General features: G+C 28.2%; 2 protein-coding genes across 2 annotated transcripts in view; both read right to left on the bottom strand.

Moving 5' to 3' along the window:
* LOC113373899 overlaps positions 1 to 20,238 on the bottom strand; it is a 407,940-nt gene that overhangs the window by 278,214 nt on the left and 109,488 nt on the right. Inside the window, exon 2 of the mRNA XM_026614164.1 lies at positions 1,009 to 1,069. The gene's annotated coding sequence lies outside the window, so the exon portion shown is untranslated. The remainder of the gene's footprint in view (positions 1 to 1,008; positions 1,070 to 20,238) is intronic.
* On the bottom strand, positions 7,261 to 9,279 carry LOC113373900 (zinc finger protein SNAI2). The gene is made up of 2 exons (XM_026614165.1): positions 9,094 to 9,279; positions 7,261 to 8,297 (listed from the first exon to the last, which is right to left on the bottom strand). Exons 1-2 carry the CDS (start codon positions 9,215 to 9,217, stop codon positions 7,261 to 7,263), a joined length of 1,161 nt encoding a protein of 386 aa, XP_026469950.1. The 5' UTR covers positions 9,218 to 9,279.

Raw genomic sequence — 20,238 nt, forward strand, 5'->3', positions numbered from 1 at the left:
AATATATGTTATGTCAGTGACTAAAGTAAATTTTCTTTAATGATCATGCCTAACAGTAAAACTACCATTTTAATATAAGGAAGTAATTTTTTTAAAACTAATGCAAACTGCAACCAATAGAACAATCAAAATAACAATAGAACAATTAATAATTAAAAGTGGCTACAAGCAATGATTCCATATTAACAACTTATTCAATTATTTTATCTAAATCTTTACAGCATTATTACAATAATAAATAAAAATATATTACATAAAATCGCCATCAGCTATCCCATTATCCAGGTATTATCGCTAAATAACTTTCACTGTACTATATAATATATAATCTGTATCATTTATCGTGGCTAAAGAGAAAGATTCGAGGCATAGAGAGATTAGGCACTGACAGATCACGAAATCAATTTTTGGTTTTTCGAATTCGAATTCGGATAGATCTCTTACGCGATATTTGAATGAACTTTCTAGAGGTGAAATACAGAGATTTGCAACAGATCGTTATATATACATTTTTTATTTTACACTTGCTAGCATTCTTCTCCATTGGAAGAAAATTTTGGGTATTATTGGACATTGTTAAATATTTTAATGATATTTGAAAGGAGTAGGAATAAACAAAATTATAAAATAATGGTGCACACACAAGTCGTAATCAGTAAAAATTAATGTAAAATTTGTAGTTAGGTTCAACATACATGAAAACCTATCAATTGTGACAATAAAATCCATACTCTTTTAAACAAATATGTCCATGAAAGTTGTCAATTCACAATTGACAAAAATACATTGGAGTTAACGCGAAAATATTATTATTATAGTATAGTTCCAAATACCTGACCAAAACTGATATATCTCCAAATCTACCTTGCACAATATAACACTAAAATAATACGAATGCATAGTTCATAAAGATCACAACTTGGAATTTCATACTCGTAAATTGAGATTTAATCATTTCCTAACGTCAAAGAAACAGACAAATTTTGATATTATGAAAAATTTCCTTACCTTGACTGCTACGGCCTCGTCTTATTTTCCAATAACCAGGTCATAAATATTATTGAAGAATCTGGAAAAAATAATAAAAATTGAGTAAATAAATAATATAGTTGATCAAAGAATTTTTACATTATTTTATATTTGAAACTAATTTAAAATGGGTTAATTACTTTACTTTATTAATGGGTTAGTAGATAAAAATTCTACCAGAATAGCTAGTTATAATTTAATTTTGGATAGGTGTAAAAATAGATGATGAAGGTACGAACAGATATGCTTTTAATACATTGAACTGATACAGAAAATATTGAGATATTTTTTTCATAATTTTACAATAATTATTTATTTTAATTATTCTTTTTAAACGAAGCATAATAGCACATACAATGTTGATTCAAATTGATGGATACTATAAAAGGTATAAATATTATATTATAATAGTAAATGCAAAATATAGAGTAATATATATATACATATATATATAACTTTTTTCATTTAATATTTTATATAATAATATAATTGTAACTAAAAAAACTTACCTGAAACAAATTTTAATTTCAATTAATTAAATTAATTATATTATATTAGAATAGAATTTATGAAAAATTTATATGGTAGCATTTAATTTAATTGAATAAAATTAACAATGAATTATGGTAATTTTTTTGATTCTTACTTTTTAAAGCTTTAATGAATTTAATGTAATCAAAGAATGATTTGTGCAGATATTTGTTTCTTCAATATATTATTGTCATTTATGCTACACATTTTTACATTGATAGTATTATATGTTTTCATTTTTTAGTAAATTTATTAAAGCTTAGTAAGATATTTTTATTATCATATAATTAAATCAATTTTTAGAAAAATGGTCAAATAAAAAATTAGCTCAAAATAGAGTGATCTATCCCGATTTATATTTTTAGAGCCAAATAGTGGCATTAAATTAAAATTATTTCTAAATAACAGTTCTTGTTCTTATTGCTTTTTGTTCATATGTGTTATTAGTTACTCTATTTGAATAAGGTTATATTAAATTTTAAAATAATCAATATTCTATGTAGAACGAATAAAAATCTGATTATAGAGGTAGAAGACATTTGAAATGAATCAAATAAGATTATCTAATTTTTATTCTTTCCATTTAATGTTCAGGCATATTAAACTCTAGAATTGTTGATTGGCAATTATAAAAATATGGAAAATGTGGGAAAACTAGTATCAAAGACAATCTCATATAATAAATTTTAAAGAATAAGTGTGTAGTATATGAGTACGAATTTTTAGATTTGCTATAATAAATCGAATATAGTACAGTGTTCTAATTATTCTTTAATTTTTTTCACGTTTTCAAATGTAGGCAACACAACCTTTTGTTTATCTCTGTTTGGTGTTATTTTTTATTAGAATTTCTGTAAAACTGCTAATTAACTTCCCGTAGGGCAAGTTATATTAATCGAAATAAAAAATCGAAAATGAAAATTTTTATATACCTTTACGTTTCAAAACTTTTTGAACATTTTGGCATACCTTAGAAAAAATTGATGTATGTGTGTGTGTACGTGTGTGTGTGTGCATGTATGTACGTCTGTGCGGATACAAATTTTCGTCGACGATTTTGGGAACACTGATAAAGCGATTTGAATTCAATAAACATTCGATTCGTATTGATAAGGAGACGTTCTGATTAGTTTTTGGCGAAGGCAGGTCTATCCGTTCCGAAGGATATGAGGCAAAAAGTGCCAAAAACGGTAACTCAGTTTTTAAGAGAACGGAGTATCCGATTTAAATAATTCAAAAAACATTTTACTTGTATTAATAAGATGAACAACTGATCAAATTTTCATGAAGGCAGGTGTAGCGGTTTCGGAGATCTAGTAAAAAAGGTAAAAAAATGCAATTTGGCGGTCAAAAATGATCATTAGGCATATGTACATCAAATTATCAGATATTTTATGAAGATTTTAACAATAAGTATAAATTTTGTTTACACTAGGGGTTCCGTATCAATGATCAACCGTTAGACGGCGATGCGGCGGTTACGTTTTTCGATATTTCGTTTCTATGCAGTTAAATCAGTCTTTGAAAAAAAGTTCAGAATTTCCAGTATATTTCAAAATAATTTTTTTTCAAAGTCTTTTTTTCAAAAATAAGTATATATTTGTCAAAAATTTATAGTTTCTGAAAAATCTATTTTTTTCAGAGTAAACTTTTTTAAAAAATGTTAATCTTAAAAAAAAAATGGTACGGGTCGTTGCAGCAATTTGCCTTAAGATGCCTCATCAGGTTATTTCAACTTGGCACATCAGTAGGTTATACCTCATCAGGTTATTTGAACTTGGCATATCTTGCTATCTTTATTCGGAAGTCAATATTGCTAATGTTCAAATCTAATATTATATGATTGAACTCTGGATCTATTGAGTGAATCAAAAATGCCTGATTGCAAATCTGAACCTCCAAAAGCTGACAACAATTCGAACAACGTTACAGATATCATTAGTTCGCATCATTAAAGAAGTACCGTATTGCATTTGCATAGAAGATCAACATGTACCCACACAAAGTGATCTGTACCGAAAAAAAAATAGTTTTCAGAGTACCGATACCTAACCGATACACGTCGATAATATAAACACGAAAAGAAAATTATACGTTAGACAGATTCATCAGCATCGTATCGGGCAGAGTATTCAAGTATTGAGTGATATGGCCCCAGGTCAGACTATACATCACGGATGGCTTTTGTGAGATCGCACGAATTTTGTATCTATCCGAAGAAAGAATGAACTGTACTGATTTGGACTACTTGTGTAGAAAATAGTGTATTGAATAGACGGGTAGCTGGGACCAGAAACAGAACAATATCAGGACAGAAGAAAAAGTAGCTAGTTATCACAAAATTTGAAAGTAAAAGATTAATACAAAGGTGGGTTTATACTGTTTTATATTTATGATATGGTTATTAGAATTAATGAACTAAATAGATAATAATAAAATAGTATGGCATCGTGCCTTGAGACAAATTGCTGGAACTTCCTTGCCTTAATGAAATATTCGAGGAATATTCAATGTTTTCAAAAAGATTACTAGAAATAATGTAACTTTCATTATTCTTATTGATCAATCGAATTTAAAATGAAGAATATTGACTAATATTTATAATTATTAATATAAACTGGATTGCAAAGTTAAAATTATTTTTTGCAGTATAAAAGTGATGTTAAGAACTTTTGTTAGAATTAGAATTAAAATCTGAAACATTTTTTGAATTTAAAAAAAAATTGTTTAAATTTAAAAAAGAAAATCACAAAAAAAATTCTTTCCTCAAAAGAAATCGTTTCGTCGGCACAAGCACAAGAATGTTTTAAATCTGTTATTTTTTGCACTTTTAGCCCTGTATCTCCGAAGCGGCTAGACCTGCCTTTGCCAAAATTTAACCACCACTCTCTTGATCATTACGAATCGAAATGTTTTTGGATCATTCAAATCGGTTGATCCGTTCTCATAAAAACTGACATTTTTAGCTATTTTTGCTCCATATATCTGAAGGCGCTGGACATGTCTTCTTCAAAAACAAATCTAAATTGAAACATTTGAACAATTCAAATCGTTTAATCCGTACGCCCAGAATCGTCGATGAAAAATTGTCTCCACACATACACACACATCCATTTTTTCTGAGTCAAAATTTTCATTTTCATTTTCCAAAATTTGTAGTTGAACACGAAATTTGTATCTACCGAAAGAAAGAATGTACTTATTTGAATTTGATGAAGGATATAATGTATTGAATGGCAATATGGATAAATCAAATTAGTAAAAAAATCAGAAAATAATTATGGAGAAAATCCCTATATGGTAGCAACTAAGTTGATTAAATAAAAAAAAACAATGTAAATTTAAAGAAATCATAGTACACTGAAAGGATGATCTCTACTCAAGATCACTATTTTTATATACCTACTATAAATTCAGGTGCATTAAACGATTGGGTGGCTAGTTTACTGAAAGTTCAAATTATTTAAAAAACAGAACGAAAAAATTATAATGTGTACTAAAGTATCGTTTAAACAAAAATCATTTAGTAATTTAAATTAAAAATCAATATTAAATATGAAGAATAACTTGTACTGATTTTAAATAGTTGTATAATCTATAAAAACTACTAAATGTATTAGATTAGGTTCCAAAAATAGATCATAATCAGAAAAGTTATAATGACCAATGTATAAATCTCCTCTGCTAATTCAATAAATTACAAATGTAATAACCTAGACATACTAATTTAGTGCATATTGTTAGTGTAGTCTTACATCCGTAAATGCAAAATTATTTTTATTTTGTGAATACATTTTAAGACTTTCTTGATATATGGTCCATTCTTATAAATTTTTATCTTCGTCAAAAATTACGTTTTTCGATTTGAATTTGTCACAAATATTCTTTTGGTGATAATTTACGCCAAATATTTTAAAAGCTCAAAATTATATTCACTTTTCATTTTTGAGCAAAATAATATCAAAAAACAAGTATAACATCAATATAAAATATCTTGTCTCTCTATTGTTTTAGAAAATTTTGTTATCTCATTAGTCAACTGTAGTATTATGGAAATTAATAATTATGCTCGTGATGATTTTTAAAAAAATATGATTATTTAATTAATAATTAAAATATCTAGTGAATAAGTTATCCAATAATCAGGCTACTAGAGCCTTCTCTATCAAATCCGGTTTATTTTTTCCGTTGATCATTTCGTCGTGATATATGAGAGCGGGTCAGGTTGATATGATTTGGATGTTAAATGAATCTAAAAATGATCTGAATAATAATGTTGCATTAAAAATTCCTACCGTTACATTTTAGAGAATGCTTATAATATATTAACAAACTACAATTGCATTAAGTACCCATATTTAATGGTATTCAGCAGGACATATAAATAAGTCGTAAACGCGTTCACAAAATTATTAAGAGAAGTTCAATTATAATTATAATAATGATAATTTTATCTACCGAATTAAAAAACGAATATAATAGCATAGAAGTAAAATATTTAAAATACCCGATAATAAATAGTTTCATAAGCGAAACTAATATAGGCGAGCTAGAAGCTGATTGTATCAATTTTTTTTTCAAATTAATATATCTTGTTAGATCCACTGATTATATTTCTACAAAATAAAGCTAGATATATGTTTAACTATTCCTCAACCAAATGCAAGTAAAAACAATTCCTTAACTATTGTTTAGTATTTCACAATTACTCATTTTCTAGAAAAAGTGCAGTATTACATCTTACCCCTTTGGGACTAGTTGTAATATATACAACGGCAAGTAGTAATGCCAAAAAACTCAATAGTGCTACTGATAATTTATTGTTTTTCTTTTTAAAAAAATTGACTTGTTTTTATGTAATTTCTTTCATAAAGCAACGCTAACTATAATTAATACAAATAAAATAAATAATGTCTTCTGTAAGATAAATTTTTATCACAAAACAAAATAAAAATATTTGATACGATATCGAACAAAAAATTATAGGTAACTTATTTATGTAGCTTTAAAATGTAATAATGTTTTAATATCATCAAAAAACTTAGAAAGCCATTACATAAAACTAAATTGTAACTAAAGATTGAAAGTTATTATCCGTCCATAAATATATTAATAGTCCCTGCAAAAGTAAAAGTTCAAATATGCAAGAAATAAAAATAGAGTCATTAATATAAAATTCATTTATTTTCAATAGATTTCTCGAAACATATAGCTATTTCATCTTTCTCATAATTATCTTATCAATATATATTATAATTGTACATTATATATTTAGGTGGTATAGTAAAAATTTCATATAAAATATATTAAGTATTTTTATTACAATATAAGGCACCTTGAGATGGCATGTGTTTGAAGTTTTCGTATAAAAATTATAATACTTATTTAAATGCTATGACTAGTAATACATTTGTCAGAAAAATAAATTAAGCATCGTTTTTCATTCACACACAGAATATAAACAAACATACATTCACACAAACAATGTTTTTATATACAAAGGGTATAATTACATATATACATAGGTGGTTGAGATTCAGTTTTGTACTTAAGGAATAAATTGCGAATAGCTTCTATAACCGATTGGTAAAATTAGGAATTATTAATTAATTTCAATTTCAATATCATTTTATTTCATCGTAGTTAGCAATCGGTTATAAAAGCTCGACACAATATACCCGTAATGTGGATTCCAGTCCTTTAATATCCTTCACTTTTAATATTTAATTTAAGATCTTCAACATAATTGGTTCGTATATGTTCTTGCAACATATCTTTCATGTGTCCATTTCCAGGACATCCTCCATCTATATGTTTGCTCAACAAGGACATCCTCGAGAACGTTTTGCTGCAAGATGTACAATGGTATTTCTTAACATCTGAATGAGTTTGCAAATGCGCCCTCAAGTTACTTCTATCAGCAAAAGCTCTGTGGCAATGTTGGCAACTGAAAGGTTTTTCACCAGTATGTGTCCTGATATGTCCTTGGAGCAACCATGGTCTTGAAAAAGCTTTACCGCACAAATGGCACTTGCAAGGCAACGTGTGTGTTCTGATGTGCATTTTTAAGGCACCTAATGAAACGTATTCTTTGTCGCAATATTTGCAGGAGAAAGATTTCTTGGCTTGGCTGGTTTCTGATGCAGCGCAATGGAACTGCTGATGTTTCGATAAACCGGAGTACGTGGAGTAAGATTTTCCACAATCCGGACATTGGTATCTAGCAGTTTCATTTGCTGGATTTTGTTTCTTCTTCCTCTGCACTGTTGAGGTCAAATCTTGAGGAATCATTGCTGGTTGAGGTGAGTGTGAGGATATTGATGAAGTCGGTGACAGGGATGCAGGTGATACAGGCACTTCTTGGTAAGGTGAGTATCTGACTTTGGGTTGTTTAACATAAATTGCACCAGGAGGAGAACACGAACTTTCACGGGTTGTGTACGGTGACAATTGTTCGCTGGATCTGGCCGGTGATGGTGGGAATTCGGCTGGATATCCTTCATAGTGTAAAGGTAGATAGTTGGGGTATTGTGGAAGCAAGTTCCATTGCCATTGAGGTGGGTAGATATCCAAAGGTGTGTTGAAGTTCAATGGTTCTAAGGGTCGGTGATGAACAGGCGGGTAGTAATAAGAAGGCGCTTCACGTACAGGCACTGGTTTGGTTGGATATTTTCCTGTTCGGGATAAATCCTCAGGCTTTGTACTGAGATTCTCAGGTTCGGTATTGTCTTCAACATCTGTAATAAAAAGATAAAATTGATTAGATTTTGTAACATTAAAACATACAATAAATATCGCATTGCAAATATAAAACGTCGTAAAATTATTTGAGATTTTGCCACATTTACAAAAAATAATATATATTAAAAACTGATTAAGTATTAGGCCATACATAATGTCATTAAAATTAAATATTTTTTTATGTATTCAATAAATAAAAATAGTTTAAATTAAAAATTAAATTACTAAATTATAATTTTAATAATATTAATATAATATAACGAATTGCAAAAAATACATTATGAAAATATTTTCTACGACAAAAGTTAAATTAGCACTATCGTAAATATTTCTTCAGTTTTATCAAACACTCCGAAACAAAATAATTCAAATACTATTGTTATAAAAAATGTTGAATATTTCTCAAATCACCAAGCATAATTCAAATATAAATGCAAATACCAATTATTTACTTTTGGCCTTGATATTGAAATTCATAAAATTTATCATCGATTCGTTTACATTAGAAAAGTCTTATAGCAAACAGTTTTTTAGAATGCTAAACCATGAAGGTAAAACGATTATCTTTTTATCAGGATTTGGATAAAACTGGTAAGATAAGTGGAGGAAAGCGGAAAATGTCTCACGGTGAAGTACTTTTTGTTTGTTTTGCACTTATAAAAATTGATAATGAAATTCTAAAAGCAAATAAAGTTGAACTTGATACAAATGAAGAAATAAAATCGTATGTGCAAAATATTTAAAAATTGAAAAAATAATACAATAGTAAAAATGCAATCATATGATAATTACCTGATTTGGCTTCAGTCCAAATTTCTTCCTGCTGGTACATAATTGGCCGTTTTTTCAACGGACAATTGCTATAATTTTTCTGCACAATATCTCCAGACATTTTCGTGTTATTCTCGAGCAACATTTACACCACTTCAATAACAAATTTCACAAATAATTAAAAATCCAATCTCGTCGTTTTTGCACATTAACACATATGGCACACAAGTTTGTTTAGATGCACTGCACATAAACAAAACAATAAAAAATAAAGTCTGTTGGCACAAAATAAATAATTTCCATATACACCCTCGCTCTTCAGAAGCCGAATTCGGAATGATCTTAATGCTCTGTCTGTCCCTGCTCAAATATACTCCATCCCCACCAGTCGGTCGACTGGAGACACCTGGCATGAATGAGTCGAGCACGTGCCGAGCGACCAATCCCGGGGACGGAGTACCTGAGTTTTAGGCCAATGCGGGCCCCAAAGAGGTGGAGCCCGAGATAAAACAGTTATTCGAGAGTGGGGACCAACAGGTGCTCCGAAGAGATCGCGATGCTCAGGAGGAATCAGTGAGTGCGGTACGGTACCGGTAATGGTGCGTACCGTACTGGTTTTAGAGAAAAGAAAGGTGATATAGGGGAAAATTGAGTGGATTTGGACTTCGTCAATTATAATATATTCAAAGGACATTTGTTATAAATTGGTGTATTACGTGAATCTCGGTATAATTTGAAACAAGCTGTATATTTCGACTGCATATTTTTCAAATTTTATATGTATAAATAATATATATAAAAAATACCATATATTAAAAACTGATAAAAAACTTATTAAATATTAAGTCGTACATAATGTCATTGATATTAAATATTATTTAAATATGCAATGATTAAAAATTGTTTAAATTAATTTTTTTTTAATTACTAAATAATTTTAATAATTTTTATATAATAACAGTTTACAAAAAAAACATTATGAAGAATATTTTCTACGACAAAGGTTAAATTAGCACTATTGTAAATATTTCTATTTTTGTAAAAAAAATGTTGAATATTTCTCGAAATTTAACTTAGTTGAATATTTCTTCTACGACATTGGCTTAACGTCATTTTATTACCGCTTTTATGAAATTTTATTTTTGACAAATTTTGACCGCATAAATATTTTCAAAGTGACTGACTGTTGTGAATTAAAATATTACCATATCCCACAAAACTAATAAAATTTTTATACAATAGATAATTTAGATCAGCGGTCCCCAAAAACTACTCTAAATGGATGAAAATAGATTTTTTGGGGTAAAAAGAATATATTTTAAATTAACATTTACTGTATTTGCTATGTAGTAGTCCATACACTCAATCAGCTTCGGTATTATTTTAATTAAAATTTAATTTTGTTTTAATTATTAAAATTGCTAGAAAGAAGCAATTTTGTTTTTGTCATAGAGTTATATCATCTTATACAAAAATATTTTTGGGTAATGAATCCAAAAGCTCTCCGACCGCTGTTTTCACATTTTTTACCTTTTAATAAAATATATTTAGAGGCGTATAAATTTATACGGGAAATCAATAAAATTTTTCAACATTATTTTTGCTTCAGGATTTAAAATAAATGAATGTAAGCTTTGCTAATGTCTAGTAATAGCTAAAAAATATATTAATGCAATTATTCTGGCAATTTTCAAGAAGTACCTATTGTGACTCACTTATAAAAGCTCATTGCTCTTTAACAAATATTTGTAAAAATAAGCTTTTAAGTTCAATGAATAAATGATTAAAAAGCATATTCAATGATTAAAAATTTTAATAATATTTTAATTTGGATCAAATATTCCGAATCAAAATATTTCAAAGCATTATTTTAAACAACGTTGATTATTTCTCAAATAATTCAAGCGCTGTAATTCAAATAGAAATGCAAATACGAATTATTTACTATTGGACATACACGTTTAACCATTTCAGTTAAATACATATATACATCAATATTAAAAACTATTGGTGTATGGCATCGTGCCTTAAGGCAAATTGCTGGAACTTCCCGTAACGTAACGAAATGTTCGAGGAATATTAAATGTTTTCAAACAGATTATTATAAATATTGTAACATTGTCTAATATTTATAAGAATTATATAAACTAAATTGCATAGTTGAAATTGTTTGTTTGAAGTATATTGGAACAAAATTAAAATTAAAATTTGAATTATTTTCGATAAAAAAAAAATAAAAAATTTCGAAAAAAAAAATAAAAATTTGAAACAATTTTTTTTTCAAAAGTAATTATTTTGTTGAAACAAGCAGAAAGTTCTTTGAACCATTCAAATCAGGCACTTACAAGTAGTTCTTTTAAATACTGCAATTTTTTGCACATTTAGCTCTGTATCTTCGAAATGGCTGGACCTGCCCTTGCCAAAAACTAATTACCTCTTCTCCCAATCATTACAATTTGAATGTTTTTTTACATCATTCAATCATATCGGATTAATGTTTATTATTTCTTAATTTTGTAATAAGATTCCAATGGTTTTAAATTCTCTTTTTTTAGTACATAGTAATTTATTAACCAACTGGTAATTTATAGTCAATCTATTTCTAGAATGTTCTTTAAGATTGAGTCTATTGAATGCGATTTAAAAAAATTATATATCTTTTTCGTTATACTGAAGTTACTGTAAGACTATTATAAACATTAGCAATAATATCCGTTGGTCATCTTGTTAGACAATATGCATTAAGTTTTTTTTAAATTTTTTTAATAGTAATAATAATTATATAAGAAATGAAACAAAATAATAAATCGAACAAAATTATTCTTTAAAATTTAGCACTCAAAAATATATTATTACTCATACATAATGTAAGTATGTATTAAAATCTCAGTGTAGAAATAATTAATTACAATATTTGGAACGGCGAGCGCCACACAACTTGTTATATGAATTATAAAGACCTCGTGATTTATAGTCGCGGGAAATATGAATTTGCTTTATAGCCGATTGTACTAGCAATGCGATAAACAGTTTCTAATTATAAGTTCATTAAGGGCATTAGTTATGAGAATCAGTAACATGGCAAGTCACTATAAATTATATGTAAAAAGTAGATTTCATCGGCGTAGTGAATAATATTGAGATTGAAATTCTACTGGTCGAAATTAGGAGACAAAGATTCAACCATATGAATAGATCAATTTGCACTCTATATTATTTTATTTTATATATAGTAAATTAAAAAGTACCTTCTATGTACATAAAAATTATAACGTTTAAATAAAGAAATATTTCTGAAAAAGGGTTTTGCCATATTATATCATGGAAGAACAAGCTTTTCAAGAAAAAGCTCTAAGAGGTTCGCAGATTTGCTAATAAAATCGATATTTTAAGTGTGACCATTACAATATATGAAATATATTAAATACTCATGTAGTTGATTAAAGTAAAAAATAAAAATAATAAATTTTTTTTGAAACAATTAATTCTAAAGATCTACCTAATCAACATTCTTCTTTTTTATAATAAATGCTAAATTATAACCTTATTATAATCGAATCGTGTTTATTTTTATATTAAAAATACATGAAAAATATTTTCCCTAGTATAAAAATTCGTTTTTGAATTTAATTTCATTTTTTTACCCGCCACTGGTAGCATATTTTTTGACTTAACCATAGGTGCTAATGTGCATTTTTATTGATAATAATTAGTATAACATATTATAAGCACTTAAATTTTATTATAGACTACACGCACGTTTGGTTAATTGATAATCATCTAAGTCTTTAAAAGTAGAATTTCTACTTCTTACATTTCTTTCTCGATTTTTAAATTAATTTCAATGCGTGCGCTACCAGTATAAATTAACCGGAATGGGAACATGATTATAAGTTATAAATTAGTAGTCATTAAGAATACGAATCAAATTAAATACTAAAAAGAAAATAATAAAGCATAAGAATTAATTTACCTAGAATTTATATATCAATTAACCCATCAACTCTTCGCCCTTTATCAGTCTTAAGAAAGAGTTAATGGCAATTCTTAAGAATAATTTTGAGTACTGCCTAATCTTATCTCTGCTGAAAAAACGGTGCTTTTTATTTTATAAAATTTGAATGTATGAACCCGCCCATAATAGTCAGAAAAATCCCGGTGCAGAACGCTTCTATCAATGAGAGCAGATGATCAATTTTTTTCCTGATGTTCGGTCTAGGGTACTTCATATATACATGTGCAAGTATAATCCAATATGTACCACAAGGTTTAAAGTTAAAGCATTGGTGATCGAGATTTAGAAGAGCCACTAAACAAAATTTTATATCTTGAAAAATAAACTATATTTTATCAAGCGGTTTATCGGGGAGTAATGTGGCAACACATATTGTCATTGTGTGCGTAGTTGGATAGGAAGTAGAAAAACAAAAAAAGCACGTATAATGACACTTTTGAATTTGTAAAACAAGCAAAGATTCTAATACAATTTTGTACTTTTGATTTTTTTTTATTTTTTGACAATAATTTTATCAACATTGGTAATTAGCAATAATATTACGTTTTGTTTTAAGACTATTTTTGTTTGTAATTTTTCTTTTATATATTTTCGTTATATAAATATTACTTAAATTCTAATAGCAACAATTATTTATTCTTTGTGATTTTTTTTTGTACTGGTACTGAAAGTAAGACAAATCAAGACCCAAAATGATTGCAATTTTAATTATAATTACAACAACCAAATTTTATTGTAATAATTGGATGAAATTTATTGTAATAATTAGATGAAAAATACGTTTTGTTATTTTTTAATTTTATTAATATTTTAACCCAAGGCCCTCACCCTGAAGACAACTTCTAACTCAGGGTGCGTACGTACTCGTCAATATGGTACCTCTACTACTAGACCAAAAGACAGCTGTACGTCGATCGCGGTATATCGGTGGTAGGTACCTTACCGTTGCTTTTCTTCAATTCGAAATGGTACCAGGGTAATAGTCAGATAGCTAATAGGCTAATGAGCAATTAAGAAATAACACCATTATAAAATTTAATTATAACTTAAACATCAATTTTCTAATTGGCCAATAAGAACTTGGTAAGGACCGCCTTTATTTTTACCAACCCAAATTCACAAATATCACTTTGCAACAGTTCCTTAACAAATAAAATCACAACAGACCCGTGAAATAGGCATACTGAGAAAACCACGTAAAAAAACGAGCTAAGCATACCACCTCGTAGGTGGCGTTAAAATGTACTTTTCAAAGTGATATATCTTTAAAACGGTGGTCCTGAGCAAAAAAAAGTAATATGTGTTTTCTGTATATAATCCTATGCTCTACAATATTGTCTCAAGTAATTTTGCGATAAAACTGAAAATTTAGCTAAAATTTGCAAAAGGGTCATTTTTTTCACCTTTGACCTTGTGCCATTTTTTAGCTCGCATCAGATCGATGAGTACTTTTGAGATTTCTTTTATAATTGTATTTTAAACAATTTTGCCAAGCTACAGCCTATTATGAACTATAGTAACCTTCACGCTGATTTTAGGTTTAAATTGACCGGGCTATTACTACTGTCACTCAACATTACTTACACTTCTGTTATTACAAACAAACTCTAAAATTTGCTAATATTTTTTTTGTGAAAAAAAGAAATGCAGAAATTCTCTGTGATATATCTTATTTATAATTATTATTCTCTACAAAATAAGATATCATGTAGGTACTATTAAAAATACGTCAGAAGTGTTAATACAAATGAAATTTTTGGAACATTAGTAATTAGTTCACCAGCGCCCTGTCTAATTTGTATATTCCGGACCAATGATAAATGTCGCGACGTAAATACAGTTTCCGATATATCAGAGTAACAGATTTTTATGTACATATATTTGTCCTATGGGCATAAGTATAGGTAGTTTTATGTATTTATATAATCGCATACGATTAGGGTGTGTACAGCAGGTTTTATGAACGTTTATAAATGCACCTATTAGATATATATATATATATATATATATATATATATATATATATATATATAAATATAATATTTAAATGTATATATATTTACAGTGCAATAACAATCTGCAGACTTCAACATCCGGCATTGTCAACGCGTCCGATGAATCACTATCAATAAATATAGCGAAGAAAATTTATGCTTATAGAGTCGTTATCATATTTCATACTTAATGTGATAGATTTTACATTTCTGATCTATAACTATCAGAATTCTATAGAAATATTCCAAGGTTTAGCTTGAATGCATCACAATTAACCTTGCGATGTCCTCATGTTAATGTGATGATTTATTTTCAAAAGGGTTGAATCAAACTAGATTTTCTTCATCTCTTGATCTGCAAGTTTTATAAAATGTACTGAAATACAATAAATTTATTAATTACTAGATGATCAGACAGACGTTGTCTTGTACCCATGTCCGTCTTTACCGTTGACCTAAAAAATAATAATTCATAAGTAAATTGAAATTTTTGGCAGATGACAGTTTTCATTTGTTTACGATTTAACAAAATGCGAATAATCGTTTAGAAGGAGTTTACAGTGAGTGCTTGTAATTTAATATGAACTTTATATAATAGCAATAAATCTCAAATTGATTCTACATTTTAGTTAGAAAACGTTTGTATGAGAAAAAGAAAAGGGCTGTTTTTAGGGCTTTCCCGGCAATTATTCGATTTTTCTCGACGTAAGAACCATCCTTGGACTTCAACGAACATTTTAAAAAAATAATTGGCCAAATTGGTACAGGCGTTGTTGAGTTATGCGCTTACCAACACATTTTGCGATTCATTTTTATATATAAGATTACCTGTTATAGTTGATAACTAAATTTTATTAGAATATTATAGAAGCAAAACAAAGTTGAAAACTTGGGTTGGAATGATAGACAGCCCTATATTGAACAAACATTTAAATAAAAATATCTACGGATATTTGATTGAAAATAAATTATTAAGCAGATGCATTCGTAACTGGTAAACTTTATTTATTTAAAAAATAAATACACAATGAATTGCTTTAGGGTAGAGCGGGGCGCATCATCGGGTTCATCGCCGATACTTTTAAAAAACAAGTAAAGTTAATAATTTTTTAACAACAATATTTGAAAGTAGCGGGAAAAAGATGTACAACAAGCTATTATGACTTGATACTTACGATGTCGCTATCGGGAGATAAACGACAATATTAAAAAGTTCATAACAAAAGTATTTTCTTTCGTTGTTAGTTTTCTTGGTTGTGAGCACTGTTGTTTAGTTTACGAGACCATTATATAAATTCAATGCCTTCAAGCCTACTTTAATTAAATGTTTTATAATTTATATTGCTATTTTTAAGATAGATTCAACAGTTTTTTTATATATAACCTCTATAAAAGCTATATTTGGGTGGGAAAAGTACAACCTGAACCTTCATACTGACAAATCTCATTTTACAAGAGATAAGTTAAATAATTAGTTATATCAACTCTGCTGATGATTATTTCCGACAAAATATATTTGGGTGGATTAAAAAAATACCACCTGAACCTTCACACTGACAAATCTCATTTTACAAGAGATAAGTTAAATAATTAGTTAATGCAACTCTGCTGATGATTATTTCTGACAAAATACCATATCCATGTTATATACATCGTTATCTGCGTAAAAATCTGTCTCATTAGCAAACTGAATTTAATATTAAAAAAAAACATAAAATCTGTTTGTCTCCTTGCTGTCTCATTGTGGCCTATGGAGTAAAAAGGACGCATTTCTACAATGATGAATTGAGCTGGGAATTGAACTGAACATAGTGAGATAGTTGTTTGATATGTGTTATTTGTTGTGATATAATTGATTTTCAAAATAGAATTGCTCAAAGTCAAATTGGACCTTTGTGCCTCGCCCTACCCTAATGTTAATATCAATGTTATTGCTAAAGATAGTGTAATAATGTTACTTATATCCATAAGTACAATTGCGCAGCATTTCAATAGAGTGCCTCGAATCTGATTTGTGCAAAAACACCGTTCGATTTTTGCACCTTTATCGGGAAGTTATATTTCATAGACATCTGATTTCGATTGTGAGTTCCGTATTAATAATATGGGTAGGTGTGTTTTTGTCAGATAACGTGCATTTGCCGCTATTTGATGTTATTGTACGGTACATCAGTCACAAACATCTGTCGCGCGTGCCCTATGGATGGAGAAAGTGAAGCTGTATTCAAAGACGCAGTCTGGGGAGTCGATTGAAATTATCGTTTCCGATTTTTTCTGCCTTTTTGTATTTATCAATGCGATTAGTTATGAAGTTTATGAACTGATGCAGCATATTTAAGGTAATAGTTGCAGCTTCCGAGGTTGTATTCGTTTTGTTTTATATAGGTAATGTAATGAAAGGAGTAGTCCATTAAGATTTCAGCAAAAACCCAGATCGTTAAATGAAATACTATGAAATGTACGATAGGTGTAATTTTCATATACATGTTTTATCTCATTTAAAAAATATGAAAAATTTTATCATGATACTTAATTCAAATGTACTTCAAGGTTTCCTTGAACACCATGGTGCCATTAGAAGCAAGCCGCAAAATATATACTTATTCGGCAATTGGCAATTTTATTGAAGTTTTGATACCGAGAAGTTTCCACTAGATACTCATTTTCAAAAATTTGAATTATTAAAATTATCTTTAGTATAGTGGATACTTTATAATATGTTTTTTTGTTTAAATATAACGATTGTACAGAATATAATTGTAATATATTAAATTAATATTTATTATGATAAAAATGTAAACTGTGATTAATACCAACTCTATAAATGGATAAATAATTGGCAATAAACTTGCTGTATTCAAATAAATTTTATTTTTTTTTCGAATTTTTATCAATTAATTAATTCAATGTACTCAATTATACATTTCCAAGACTATACAAATAAAAAGTATATATTTATAATCGTAGTGATAATTATATATAAATATTGAGTTCCAAATCGAATCAAGTGATTGGAATCATTCATATCAACCTGATTCAAAGCAAGTTATAGTTGATTCAAATCAACTCGTATCAGTCCGAAAAATATTTACTGTAAACACTTACACGCGTAAAAAATTATATCGTATTTACTAAATAAATGCATAGATGTGGGTTTTTTGTCTTATTGTTAGTAAATATTTGTCCATGTATGAGCTTGATTCGAGCTTGATATAAATCATGGGTTTTCTCTTATTCCAAGCATTCGAATTTCTTCAAAAAACTATTTTTTTATCTAATGAATTAAAGTATGAGTTTAGGCTTATTAAGACACCTCAAGTCTACTCTTCTGAGATATTGATGAAATTTCGCATGCTGATAATTTTGACAGTCAAAACGAATACCTTAAAATATTATAGGTCTATAAAAAGTGGTTCAGTATATTGCTTTATTGCATATTTAAATCGCCTATCCCTGAGCAGTTTTTAACGGAAAAATAACAATCCTCAACCTCAACCGCGAAACATAATCTTTCTGCATCTGATAAACACAAAGAAATCAATAACCTCCAATTTCCTAAGACCGTATTTAACGTAACCGAAATATGATTATTAGACGCAGTTTAAGATCATAATCTTTAAGAATACAACAGCATATGTATATAACTGCATGTGTGTTCTATTTATAATTTACCACTCAAGATTTCTATACTGTAAATACATTCGCCGTTCGGCCAGGTGACAAAGGGTCCCGCGCCTATTGCCTTCGAAGATCAACGAATCAAAATACCCATTTGAAGCGCTGCTCTGCAAGCAATGTGCAACGTTTAGCACGGGGAAATATGGAAATAGTGGGGTAAAAGACAAGGTAATCGATCCAAATTTTATACAAACTTCGAAATTAATGTTTGGTTATAAAATTGATCCAATTTAAAAAACCGCGTTGTTATTGACAAATCATCACAAGTACAAGTGTTACAGTACTTCCAAATCTGAAAAAAATTGTAATATTGTACTTCCGGATCTTAACAAAAATTTATATTTAATTTAAAAATACAGATATGATGTCTATATCTATTAATAACACAGGCCTACATTTTTTTTTGTTTGGTGCATCAAATGTTAGAGCTGATTCTTATAGTATTTGCGCTGATTTCAAATCTGCAAAACATTTTTTTGTATCAGCTCTAGTTTGGAACTTGGAAAGAAGTTGCCGAACCAGGTCCATTCTAGGTCGTCACGGAAAAGAACTTTTCACAGTGTCAACTAACGTCCCAAAACTAAGGACAAATGGGTCTTGTAAGTTTGTATATACGAGTAGGCATATCTCATTAAAATAATATTCTGAATTGTATTACTATTTTGTACTTTCATTCCTTATATATCATATCTTGAAACCTAAAGCTCATAGAAAAAAGCCAATGTCATTTTTGAAATCAGCTCCCCAAATATACTTAAAAACAGCATTAAAATCGTTTGTACCATTTTCTTTGTTGACCTGTGTAATATCTAATAATAAATATAAATTTTAATGCCATGTCTTTCATCTATCAAATCAAATCAAATTGTAAATTAATAATAGAGTAAAGCATGTCTAAAAAGCCCGCAAATAAAAATATATGATTATAAAAATAATCATTGGATCTGTTTGCCTCTTGGCCGTCCCATTTTATTGGGGTAAAAAAAACACCTTACTACGGTTAAACCATTTTTTTTTAAATCAACAGAAAACACATGTCTACAATCATAAATTAGCTGGAAGTTTTACTGAACATAGTCAGATAGATGTTTGTTTGATATGTTATTTGTTTTGATATAATTAGATTTGTTTTCACAATAAAATTACTCAAAGTCAAATTGGACCTTTGTGTCCCGCCTTATCCTAATTAGATAATTGTACAACTAATACATAATTTTTTATTTTAATCTAATTTTTAACTCCAAGTCATTAAAAACAGACAAGCAAATATTAATACTTACTTATCTAACTTGTTATTTGTTTTTGAAAATTTATTTATTTACTAAAAGTTAATTTATTTGAATTTTATTTATTTATATATTATTAAATTGAATGACAGTAAGAAAGTATTTTCAAGTGAAACTCAAAGGAAATTGATTATTATGGTCATAAATGTTGAAACTTATGGAATAAAATTTGAGTAAACCGAGATATCAGCCT

The sequence above is a fragment of the Ctenocephalides felis genome, unplaced genomic scaffold (assembly GCF_003426905.1).
Source record: "Ctenocephalides felis isolate EL2017-DRISC unplaced genomic scaffold, ASM342690v1 CF-g0.4_SCAFFOLD_01604, whole genome shotgun sequence".
Classification (NCBI taxonomy): Eukaryota; Metazoa; Arthropoda; class Insecta; order Siphonaptera; family Pulicidae; genus Ctenocephalides; species Ctenocephalides felis.

Coding starts and splice junctions, on each gene's coding strand:
- LOC113373900 (XM_026614165.1), bottom strand. CDS start 9,217: ATGTTGCTCGAGAATAACACGAAAATGTCTGGAGATATTGTGCAGAAA. Junction 8,298..9,093: donor TTGGACTGAAGCCAAATCAG/GTAATTATCATA, acceptor TTTTTATTACAG/ATGTTGAAGACAATACCGAA.